This window comes from Periplaneta americana, chromosome 13 (assembly GCF_040183065.1).
Source record: "Periplaneta americana isolate PAMFEO1 chromosome 13, P.americana_PAMFEO1_priV1, whole genome shotgun sequence".
Taxonomy (NCBI): Eukaryota; Metazoa; Arthropoda; class Insecta; order Blattodea; family Blattidae; genus Periplaneta; species Periplaneta americana.
Genome location: NC_091129.1, coordinates 114,312,943 through 114,325,549, shown reverse-complemented (window position 1 = coordinate 114,325,549; position 12,607 = coordinate 114,312,943). Strand labels below are relative to the sequence as shown.

The 12,607-nt window shown below is 37.8% G+C and overlaps 2 protein-coding genes across 2 annotated transcripts in view; one reads left to right on the top strand and one right to left on the bottom strand.

Moving 5' to 3' along the window:
• Positions 1-1,551: 1,551 nt before the first annotated feature.
• On the bottom strand, positions 1,552-9,427 carry LOC138712294 (zinc finger protein 184-like). Its single transcript, XM_069843918.1, has 2 exons — positions 7,608-9,427; positions 1,552-3,832 (listed from the first exon to the last, which is right to left on the bottom strand). The coding sequence occupies exons 1-2, from the start codon at positions 9,273-9,275 to the stop codon at positions 2,108-2,110; spliced, it is 3,393 nt and encodes a 1,130-aa protein (XP_069700019.1). The 5' UTR covers positions 9,276-9,427; the 3' UTR covers positions 1,552-2,107.
• Positions 9,428-9,726: 299 nt separating this feature from the next.
• LOC138712296 (ER membrane protein complex subunit 2-like) overlaps positions 9,727-12,607 on the top strand; it is an 11,655-nt gene continuing 8,774 nt past the window's right edge. Inside the window, exons 1-4 of the mRNA XM_069843920.1 lie at positions 9,727-9,964; positions 10,466-10,579; positions 11,354-11,504; positions 11,580-11,723. Coding sequence (XP_069700021.1) covers positions 9,742-9,964; positions 10,466-10,579; positions 11,354-11,504; positions 11,580-11,723 — 632 coding nt within the window. The 5' untranslated portion in view covers positions 9,727-9,741. The remainder of the gene's footprint in view (positions 9,965-10,465; positions 10,580-11,353; positions 11,505-11,579; positions 11,724-12,607) is intronic.

Sequence of the window (12,607 nt, the reverse complement as noted above, 5' to 3'; positions counted from 1 at the left end):
ATGAAGGCTGAGGTACTAGAGAACATAAAGTTTCTCTACACATGATCTTCGAAAGTTTTTGGAACACAATACAAGTCTGTTTCAAATCTATGTATATTTAAAACAGACCTCTGATAGTATTAATGCAGTATAATATTTTAAGCTGTGGCAAAATTTGGAATCCCAAGTAAGTTGTTCAGACTTATTACAATGATTCTTTGAAACACTTCCAACAAAATTTAAATCTGAAAAAAAAAAAAAAAAAAAAATTGAGATTTTTATAATATATAGTGGAATTAAACATGGGGATTCATTGTTCATTTTGTTATTTAACAATGGTCATGAAAAGATACTTTTAAATATTGTGATCAATCTAGGTGGCGCCATTTTGAATTGTACTGGGTAAACAATTCTTCGTGCACCTGTGCTTTCATGGCTTACAGCTAGTCAGGAGAACCAGCTGCTAATCCGGTTATAAATTCCCCGCATCCAGCATGCTCAAGGTCACGTCAGGAGTCGGTACGATAAACACGTGTTTTTAGGCGATGTAATATAGCGTGTTAATTAATAGGGCTCCATTTAGGTGTTCTATTTTCCAAAGAGTATTCATATATGATTCATACACATCCTGTAAGCAGATTATTTCAAGAGAGAGTCCCTGGTGTCCAAGTTTCAAATCAAAGTTCGATTCAAAGACTGGTAAATAATCTTCGTGAAATGGGAAGTATTGTTGATGAGAAGTGTCGACAGCCACATACAGTACTCACAGAAGAAACTCCAGATAACACGGGAATGGCTCTGGAAAATTTCCATAGAAAATCACTTCAACATCTTTCTCAGCAAATGGAAATTTCCTATGGCTCTGTTCGAATGGCTACAAAGTTTCTAGTTAGTTAAAACCCTTGCTTGATACGAGTGAGTAAATTACTTTCATTTTACTTTTTAAGTGTTAGTAATATTTACGCGACAAACTGTAGGTAGATTTTTTAAGTGTTTATTAATAATACTAATAACTTGTGCGACAAACTGTAGATGGATTGTTAAAATGTTTAGTTTTTAAGTGTTTATTAGCAATAACTTATGCGACAAACTGTAGGTAGACTTACTGTGGACTTCCTGACACCCATTCACCGCAGTTATCGGCTTGACTCGCCCAAGACCCACAAGCAGTAGAAGTGGGTGCACCGAGGATTGTTTACCCAGTAGAAGACAATGTCTGACATATGCAAATGATGATATACTACTGCTGATTAGAAATATGGACGCCATGAGCGAAATTCTTTATCAATTGGAATCAGGAGCAGACTTGGGTGGATTAAATATCACCAATAATAAAGCTAAATTTCTAAGAAACACAATGACTCTTAAGGATGCTCTAGTTATTTAAAACACTGACATCATGGTAGAAATAAGAGAATAGCATTAGGTTATCACTGCTTTTGAGCACTGGATACCATAATGAAAGCCAGATGCATATCTATGAATGTTAAAAGTAGGATTTTTAAAACCACAGAGAAAAGATTAGATCAACATTACTTTTGAGCTCTGGATACCATAATGAAAGCCAGAAATATATCTATGAATGTTAAAACTATGATTTATAAAACTATATATAGTTAAACCTGTAGTAAAGTTGTGTATGGCAGTGAAACCTGGACAGTGGCCAAATGAGCAATAACCATCTTAGCAACAAGGTAGAGGAAAATTCTTCGGAAATTTCTGAACCTATTTGTAACAGAGAAACATGACATTTAGAGAATTGAATTAACTTACAAAGATACCGTCATAGTAACCGACGTCGAACTTAAAGATATTGGCGGAAGGAATGTAGGGAAAACCAAAGCTAAGATGGTTAGAGGATGTCCAGGCTGATCTAAAAAATGCATGGGTTGAAGAATGGAGATCAATCAATAGATCAGCTGTCATTAAGAATGGTAAGGTCAAACTTCAAGGACCATAATGCCACAAAAGATAATAAAAATACACACAATCTGACACTCGACAACAGCCAGAGGTTATGCTGTGATGTCAGCCATTCCTATTAGCCCAATTAGGCCGACCAGTTTCATTCACACCCACACATGCAGATCATCTGATAAAAATGACCCTGGTTTGAGCAGCACTTGCCTTACCCCTCAGTGTTGACGGGTTCACGGGCATGGTGAATCTTAACATGTTTGTTGTGGTTTGACTTGGTACTGGATGCTTTGCCACATATGTGGCAGGCAAATGGACGCGCACCACTGTGCACACGCATGTGTTCCTTCAGGTAATAACTGCGGTGAAACATCTTACCACAAACGTTACAACTGAATGACTTACCAACCTCGTGCTCGCGAACATGGCGAAGACAATTGTACTTACGTATAAACTGACAGCCACAGTGATTGCAAGTGTACGGCCGGACGTTGCGGTGTGAGTGCATGTGTGCGGTGTAGTCGTTGCGACGGAAGAAAGCACTCTTACACAAGGAACACTTGAATGGCTTGGAACTGCGTGCAGCATGAGTCCAACGATGTAGCTGCAGATTCCACTTAGTGGTGAAGTCTTTGCCGCAAACGTGACAGGGGTACGGACGTTCTCCACTGTGCATGCGCATGTGTACCTGCAGCGAGCTCTTGAGGAACACATAGCCGCATACTGTGCACTCAACATTCTCAACCTCCCGCCCGCACTTGGGCACATATCGGCAATCATGAGCTTTGCGGATGTGCCTTGTGAGGCTCGCTGCATGCACAAAACGTTCACTGCAGTATGTACAACACTTGGGTTTCTCTTCGTGGATCTCTTTGTGCCACTCCAGCTTCTTCTTCGAGTGGAATATCTCGCCACAATGGCAAATGAAGTCCTTTATCTTCTTCTTGATGTTCATGTGATGCCGGTGTTTATGTTGTATCAGATTACTATATCGCCGGAATGTCTCGTCACACATTGGACATTTAATAGGCGCATTTCCTGTGTGAGAGTTGGTGTGTTCTGTGAGCTTCTGCTTCGTCACAAATGCCTTATCACAGATAGTGCATTTATGGGGCTTGATCCCCAGATGGCGCTTCAAATGTAGTTCCAGGTTCTGGCGTCTGTAGAAGTACTTACCACACTGTGAGCACTCAAGGGGATGTGTTTGGAGATGTTCATTGAACTCCACTTCTGTAGGAAATATCTCGTTGCATGTTCCACATGTATTCTTCCTGGTCTTTGTCTTCTTGTTGTGAACCTTGCGCTCATGTAGTCCTCTCTTGTTGTAGGTTGTGAATACCTCATCACACAAGTTGCAAGGGAAGGTTGCAGGAGGCAGTTCTTCTTCTTTTGGCACATCTGTCTCAATTTTGGGCTCTGATGTTTGACCATTAGTTGGAGGAGGGACATTTCCTGAAATCTCATCTGCATCTTCTGCTTCCATCTTAGTCTCTGTATCTTCTTTTAGAAACACCCCCATGAACTGTGGCTCTGCTTTGACGCAATTTTCGTCTGCTTCCTCCTTTATCACTTTTTTTATTCTAGATCTTCGTTTCTGAGGTTGAGGTCTACGAGTTACTTCCTCAGGGTTTGTCTTGTCCCCACTAGTAGATGTAGCAGCTTCACTCCCTGTGCTCTTGACAGTGTGATAGGTGCTCTGGTGGACACGACGCTCCTTGGGACAGTTGAATGACACCCCGCATGTCCCACACTTGTACACTCTGCTCTGGCTTGCCTTCCGCCTGTCCTGGCTGCTCATCCCAGACCGCTCTTGCTGATTAGCAGATGGTGATGGCCTGCTTTCCATAATGATGTCCACATCAGAACCATCAGAGGCCTCCCAGCTCTCTCTAGCCAGCAGGTCGTAAGATGTCGATACATCCTTGTCTTGAAAGCCCTGTATACATACAATTAAGATGTATCTCACAGTGAGTTTGAAACAAACCAGTTGAAAACTAGCATAATACAAATCAATAAGGTAATTGCAAACACGTTACAATGAGTTTCTCAAAACTAGATTTTTAAGTGCTTTGCAAAAATTATAGTCTGATAAAAACCAACCATGTTGTGCGCAGCTGGTTTTGTGAGATATTAAGTTTGCTATACTAAAGGAAACATGTCCTTTTGCATTTGCATGGTAGTGACCAAATGTGGGATTCGATCATTTTATCATATGAATATAAAGATATGATTCGTAAAATAAGCCAAACAATCAATACTATAGACTACAGAAGGCCTATAAAACCATGCAGTACAGGCAGTGCTTTTAAAATTACAATTTGGATGCTGAAGTAAACAGTATTATTTTTGTATTTTGCGAACTTCTATAAGAATAGCTTATTATACCAATCTATATGCAAATAATGCATTAACATATTAAAACTTATAATGAAAGAAATCTTAAACAAAGAATATTTAGGTACTCTCAACCTGTCATAAAACAATATAGTACAGTTTAGTCTCGATAACCAAATGTTCTGTACAATCTGAGCCATAAAAAAAAAAAAGGTAGGCCTAATCAACTGCTAATAAATGAAAATTCTTTCCCAGAATATCTTTAAATTCAGTTATGTTCGAATAATGGACACTTAATCGCTTCTGTATGTAGTTGTAATTTATTTATACATTAAAACTTTATTTACATGTTTTATGTTAAATGACATTTAATAACATGTGAAATAGCATTTTTTAATAACATATGATTATTTTACAAAAAAAAAAAAAAAGTCTATTATTTTGGATTGCTTGCTTTTGTTTGCTACTAAGGAATAAACCATGCCCTCAATAATTTGCTCAGTTACATCATGATGTATTATGAATAAGAAGCGAATTCCTATGTAATTAAATATTCTTTTTGCGTGTGATAAAACACAATTAACAAAGTTACAAATTCCGAACATGAAGTTTCAAGTTTAAAATCCGAATTTTATTTCAAATAAAAACACATATTTTTACAAAAAAATTATGTAAATACATATTTTCAGGAAATCTATTATAAACACATAAATCTTGGAGTTTTTTAACTTAAATATTTTTGTACAAGAACTTTTAAATATTTTAAAACTAAATCAACTATATCACTCAGAACTACGTTATCTTTTTTAAGAATTCTTGGTTGCTTCGTGTTTCTAAGCGCTGTGTGGTGTATCCATGATTCATTTTCTTAATAGTATTACCTCAAGTTCTGAGAAGTGCTAGGCAGCATATCAATGTTATTATTAGAGAATAAATTAACATGGACAAGGAGGAGAGATCTTGCAACTCATAATTAGGAATGTTTATTGTTGCTGAAGATGATTTCATTCCATGCTTTGCTTGTGAAACACAACAGATAAGAGCTCGGGTATGAACATTAGTTAATTTAAACAAATCTCTCGCCTCTCGCTCATGTCTATCAAGTAAGGCAATATATCTTGTTGTGATTTCCTGTTATCGGGCTTTATCAATCAATATCCATCAAGATATACTGAAAGATAGTTATTTAAAAAACGATTTGTCTTTCCTATCAGCAAATCTAAGCTTTTTGTATGACACCATAAAAAACATCCACAAACCTGTTGTCTGGAACAGTTAGGGAGGTGCGTGCCGTGGAAATTAAACTAGACTCGCAACCAGGTTCAGAAGTACAATTACTAAGGGACAAATTCCAGAATGTGTTTGGGAAAAACAGTGAATATAAAAAAATGTGTAAAGTTGCTCAAGTATTGGAGGATGTGCCTGTAGGTGAAATTGTCGGTTTTTGTGTTTGTGACTTTCATCTCTCTAAATATGCACGTCTGACGTCCTGTGATGTGGAAAGATCGTTTTCACAGTATAAGTTGTTGTTCAGAGATAATCGGCATGCATTTGGAGATGACCTTTGTTGTTCACTGCAATTCTCGGCCATCTACTAGCACTCAAGTGTGGTTGGTGAGTACCTAGTAACATTTTTCCCCCCAAGCTAAGTAAGGTATTTTTGTCATATTAAAAAAAAATTTTTTATTTTTTTTATTTTTAGCAAATATTTGCGTACTTTTTAGCACATAAAAAATAAATATATTTAAAATTTTTAGTACATAAAAATCCGCTCCCTAATTATGAAACTTTTCACTGTTTCTAAAGCAGTAACAGCGTCATTAAAGGACATAAGATTGTTGGAGGCTGGCTCATCATCTACATAATCGTCATCTTCCTCACACAACTCCTGCTGAATGTCAACAATTTAGGAGACTGTCATGACTTGAGTGGTGATGAAGTTTGTATCAACATCCACATAGTCATTAAATGAAGCCAATCTCCGAACTGCTCTCACTCATCACAAACAGGAACACAATCACTACCTTCATGGTCATCTTCATTAACATCACAATCACATAGCCTACTTTTTTTCACGTTCTTAAATTTTCACAGCAAACCTAATTTCGAGCAAAATTGATTTAGAATATATAAATGATGTTTCGTATTTCCTGGGGTTTAAAATATGATTATACAAGTGTAAAAACGAATAAACGAAAAACGTATAGGTCAATCAGAAATAAATTAACACACAAAGTATAAGAACTTTGCCAGTACCTAAGGAAAAAAAATTAATAAAAAGAAATCAGTGTGAAATACACATACGTGCAAAATGTATAATAGTAATTTATAGTTAAGATAATAAAATTAGATTTTATCAGTGAGTAGAAAGTTTAGAGCCTGAGGCAAAGCCGAGGGTGATAATTTCCACAAGTGCATAAAATCTGTTTACTCTCATTGCTATAAAATATTTTATCTATTACAGACATCTAAATTTAATTTTAAATTGTAGGCCTCTTCTTTGTATGAATTGTTTGTGAAGGAGTTATGTATGGATTTTGTTGTTGCTAGTGTGTTCGCTGTCATGGAGAGAGTGATATAAAAAATAAGCTGTGAATAAAGCCATTGTTTAGATTACTAGGATGGTGAAAGGAAGACCAGTTTAGATACCCGTCATGAATAACAGAAGTTTTACTGTCTGTGAATTTTATAATTTTTCCTACTTTTCCATATAATCTGCATTTTCAATAGCCTCGGTCCCATCTAACTCGAGACTCTACTGTACTGAGAGAATAGTACTAATATTTTTCAGAAGATGACATCATTTCAATAATAGTGTTTCATTACCTTTATTGGGAAACTTCTAGATTCAAAGGTAGCCTACTTTTCTATCACATGCCTGGAAGGAACATGACATTAAAACCTTCAGTTGTATGTAGGCCTATGTCTTAATAATCAGTATGTTATGTATGCTGAATTGACTTGTTCTATATTGATGTACATTAATCAAAAGGATTATTATTATTATTATTATTATTATTATTATTATTATTATTATTATTATTATTATTATTCAACCACTCACAGTTCAGCACTTAGCTCTAATATCTGAATTACGAAATAAAAAGTGACAGAAGAGAAAAAAAAGATAAATATATTCTAAAAACTAATGTTGTTGCAGACTACACTTGCCGATAACACAATATCCTTTGAGTGTTGAATAATTTGGCTTTGCTTGTACTTAATTTCATAGGTATGATTCAGTTTCACCCGAAAAAAAATCAAAATCAGTGATCTTAAATGCTGCTCAAATATTATGAATCAGTGATCTTAAATGCTGCTCAAATATTATGAATCAGTGATCTTAAATGCTGCTCAAATATTATGAATTTACTCACCTGAGGCCACATAGAGCTGTCGTTGCCCCCTACACTTTCCTGCTCCGATAGCTCTCCCCGAGGGGGCATGGTCTCGTCCGTCTGGATATTTAGGCTCGACAGTGTAGTCACTTCTGGCTCAGGTTCTCTTATGTCCTCTGCGGGCACAGTCAAGGTGATAGGTTCTTGTCCCGGAAGCTTTGCTTCCATTACTGTTGGCCTATTCTCTAGGAACTGAGACGGCACTAGGATGTGTATGCCATCTATCTCGATGATATTCACACTGTCTGTCTGGTCCAGATCGAGATACCTGCTCGTCCCCTCTTCACCTTCTCTCTTTTCACCATCTTCCTCGCACTTCTCCTCACTTGATTTGGGTACTGCTTTTAGAGCTGCTACTTCATTTTCTCCAGAATTACCTTCCCCTGAGAACCTCTGGTCGGATGTGATGTATTCATCATTGTGAACAACACTCACAGGTGGTGGTTGAATACACAGAGCCCCCCGCATGATTTGGCTCAAATCCTCGCCATCTGCTCCCTCGTCATAAGAACGCACCATCGGACTAACTGCCACATCATTCAGGTCCCTTCGAACCCTCACCGACTCACACCTGGGCGGGCGAACCATCATCCCTTCCTCCACAGGAGCTGGTCCCTGATCACTGCATTCATTTTCCTCATCCTTTGTAATGCAGGGACTCTTCTGGTCGTCGTCCTCCTCACACTGGGTACTGCTCGTCTTGGTCGCTACACCACTATTGCTGCTACTTCTTGCGTCACTGTAAATCACACCACTGCTGACTGCTTCTTGCACAGGAATTTCAGCTTCAACAGGCTCTGTGACAACCTGCTGTTGCTTACAACATGAAACTGCAGGTTGTTCTGCAACTGGAGAGCTGGGTTTCCCCGCTGAAGTTTGCTCATTCTGGCTGATGGATTGCTCTCTTGCTGGAATGGTACTGCCTGATGCTGAATGGGAGGAAGTGGAACTGGATACAGGAGCAATTGGGGCTGAGGTGACTATACTGCTGGTTGTGTTCTGGAATACTTGCGGTACTGTCGTGGGGGCGAAGTCTGTGGGAGGAAAGGTCCCGACTTGATATGGCACGCTCAGAGGGACAGAAGCAGGAGCAAGGCTCATCTGCGACTGCGCTACATGTGGTGGGTAAAGGTTAGGAGTGGAAGGAAGCACGTGACGTATGAATGGCTGTGAATGCGATGGAGAGTTCACAGAACTTAACAACTGAAACTGTTGCTGCTGTTGTTGCTGTTGCTGTACCATGTAAGGGTTATAGAGCATGTGCATGAAGGTCGCCTGATTCGTGGACGTATGTGCGGCTGTGGGTGTTGAAAGTATAGTAGGCATGGAGACATATTGTGGCACTATAGCGCTACTGGTGGAGCCGTTGCTACTCAGAAACTGCTGGTATGTGATAGCTGTTGTGAAGTGACTATTGGTTGGAGAACTTGGCTCCTCTTGGTTCGTAGCAGCAATTTCAGATGTGGAAATTGGCACAGTTTCATTCTCGTTCTGATTTTCTTTATTGCTTCCACCTGCAGATATTCTCACTAATGCTGCTATCACTTGATCTTTTGGATGAGTATTGAGATGACTTTGTAGTGTAACACCTTCCCGCATGTACAGAGTACATACGGGACAGGAGACAGGAGTCATCCCAATCTCCATTGCAAACTCTACACTTTTTACTTTCTCATTACAGGAAATATAGTAATGCTGTTTTTTACTGTGTACAAATGCAAACTCTCATCACTACATTAAAATTGCTTTATAAAAAAGAACTGTGGTGATATAAAATTCGGACGTCATTTTAATTAATTAAAAATATATCCTTGTTTAAAAACAGGAACACATAAATAAATAAATAGAAATGCGATCATATAACCTATATCTATAACCCACAAGACATCTTGAGAATGGAACCCTAGTCCTAAAAGTTGTTAGCTGATTTGGGTTCACAAATAATTTTCATGTAATCTATGATCGCCGCACTTATTCTGTCAAAATTACAGGATATCACTGGCTCTTGCTGACCCGAAAATAATATAACCATCATTTCCAATAAAGGCATACTGCAAATCAATGTAAATATGAAGTTCAATGACTATAAACATTACCAAATACCCAAACCACCATGGCACGAACAGTGAACGAGCCCACAGTTGTCTGTGTTCGGAAAGCCAATTATCGCCTCTTCAGTTACGTATTCACACAGTCAACTACAGTCTACTCTGTTGCTACATTATTGTTTGTAGGAGGCTTCACTGGTCCGTGTTGGTTACAGTATTTCCTTGATATCAAGAGCTTCAAGTTGGGGACAAAAATGGATTTCTATTCTGATAAAATGAGTTGGTCAGGTATAGAATATAACTAGCTAGCTATATGTTATAGTGGCAATTTCGATATAGTAATACAAATATTCCTGTTTATCATCATTTATTAGTTATGTAACACCAGAACAAGATTTAGGTTATGTTGTCCCACTTCATACAAAAAGTATATGTAAAATGAAATAGATGTTTTTAGTTCGCAATAACGTAACCCCTAACATTAATGCAAAATATGATTTTCATATTATTGGTCACTGTAATATTTCATTATTGTTAATATACAGTTGAATATCCTCTTACCATATGTCAAACTTGCATAGTTTATAAATAAAATGTTTATTGAAATTTTCATTGTAATCTGACCATTACAGAGAACTTCCGCTATCATTTAATGATAAAGTATATATGCAACTGAGCTATATTGCACTTGAAAGGAAAACCGTACTAACTTTAAACTGCTTAAACTTTACACCACATTTTACATCACGATCTTAATCTCGTGACTTTTGTCATATTTTTATCTTGTAGAAGTAAGGGACTTGTTTAGACTATGGCGAGAAGAAAATGTACGAAAGAGTGCAGATATAGTTGATCTATGGGAGAGAATACTGCAGAAGAAGGTGCACAAACTTGGAGATGAAAGTAAGTTCTTTTATTTTTATCTTGACACAACGCAGAATTGCATGCATTTTATTCTTCGCCTGACAATTAGGAACATTAAATCCATACGTTTGAGATGGGAAGGGCATGTAGCACGTATGGGCGAATCCAGAAATGTATATAATAGAGTGTTAATTGGGAGGCCGGAGGGAATAAGACCTTCGAGGAGGCCGAGACGTAGATGGGAGGATAATATTAAAATGGATTTGAGGGAGGTGGGATATGATGATAGGGATTGGATTAATCTTGTTCAGGATTGGGACTGATGGCGGGCTTATGTGAGGGTGGCAGTGAACCTCGGGTTCCTTAAAAGTCATAAGTAAGTAAGATGTAAGAGTGAATTTAGTAGCACACCTTTCCTATTGATCGCCAAGTCTTACGTTTTCTTGAACGGAATAATTTTAAAATACCAGTACTTACCTGTATAGATTGAGTGGAGCTGAGGCTGAAATGGAAATAGGAGGATAATTCGGTACTGTATGTCGCTAAGCACTGACTTAAGTTCCAACCCCACGTAGGGAAAGTTGTATAGTCACAATAAAACTCATTATTTAAATGCACTGTATCTTTACATATTGCATATGAACACAAAAATACTTGCATTGCTTTATTTTAAATACGTTATAAGATACTGTGTATTGTTCATTTGTGGTGATAGAAGAAATGACAAAAGAAACTGTCGAGCAATAAGAAAGTTGTCGTTTATTGAAATTTTTGTTTTGGAACTGTTGTATCTTGACATTAAGCACGTTGCAGGACTCCTTGTGCTCGAGCAAGTGTGTGTAGCAGCATTGGACTGCAATAGACTTGAAGTGGCTGACGTATGTCTCAAGTCTCTGTCAGCAGAATTCCCAACAAGTCTCCGTATAAGGAAGTTGAAAGCTCTCAAGTTGGAAGCCATGGAAAGGTATGTATTCTAATTGTCACAATAGCATCTCAACTTTCCTGCAGCATTTGACATCTAACTCATTAATTTATACAGATATGACGAGGCCTTGGATTTGCTCGACTCCATCATTAAACAAGATGAGACAAATGCTGCACCGCGCAAGCGTCGAGTCGCCATTCTTAGGGCTAAGGGCAAGATTCCTGATGCCATCAAGGAACTCACAGAATATCTGAAGAAGTAAGTAACTGTTGTTACTCTAATTCTATTTAAAGATGCAGAAATGCAGCATGTGTCCTCTGCTGTACTTTGAGATAGCATTTACGGCCACAAATCTAGCAAACTTAGGGTTCTATTCCTGGCAGGAAAGTGAAGATTCATTTCACTCCTACCCACTCATAGACTGGGTGTATGTGTCCCTTCACCATGGTGATGTTGTGCCATACAGACTTCGCACATTCCATTTGATCAGTGTTGTGATCCTATGCCAGAATGAACAAATGATATCCTTTAACTAAAGAATTTACTTGTGACCAGGACTGCGAAAGTCGATCACTGTGGTGTAATGGTTAATGTGTCTGATTGTGAAATGAGCGGGTCTGGGTTCAAATTCTGGAACAAGTTATGTGGTTAGGTTTTTTCCGGGCCTTTCCCCAAGAGCAAACACTGGGTAACTTTCGGCACTGGACCCCGGACTCATTTCGCTGGCATTGTCACCTTCATCTCACTCAGCCATCGCAGTTGATAAAGCTTCATAAAATAAACTGCTAAAAAAAAAGAGCTGTGAAGTTGGCACACAAAACTTCAGACTCCAATTGTTTTATAAAAAGTCCAATGGTAAATGGTACCATTATACATTTAATTGCTATTATTTGACTGACTGTTTTTTTTAAGTAACATTTAACTTTAACAGCCAGTTTCACTGATGTCCGTAAGATTTTGCTTGATTGTTAACTTAATAGACATCAGTTTACTAACGAATCATTAAAATAAGAACTGTTTCATCAGTATAAAAAAAATAATTGCTGATTCTTGCTTTTGATGATTTCACGTTTACTGCATATAAAAGCAATTTGCAGGATAGTCATTATCTGCATATCAAGCTTATTTATTGGAAACAAATA

Excerpts from the sequence above, each read along its gene's own strand:
- LOC138712294 (XM_069843918.1), bottom strand. The coding sequence starts at position 9,275 with ATGGAGATTGGGATGACTCCTGTCTCCTGTCCCGTATGTACTCTGTAC. Across the intron at positions 3,833-7,607 it reads ACAGCTCTATGTGGCCTCAG|GGCTTTCAAGACAAGGATGT; the intron begins GTGAGTAAATTC and ends GTATGTATACAG.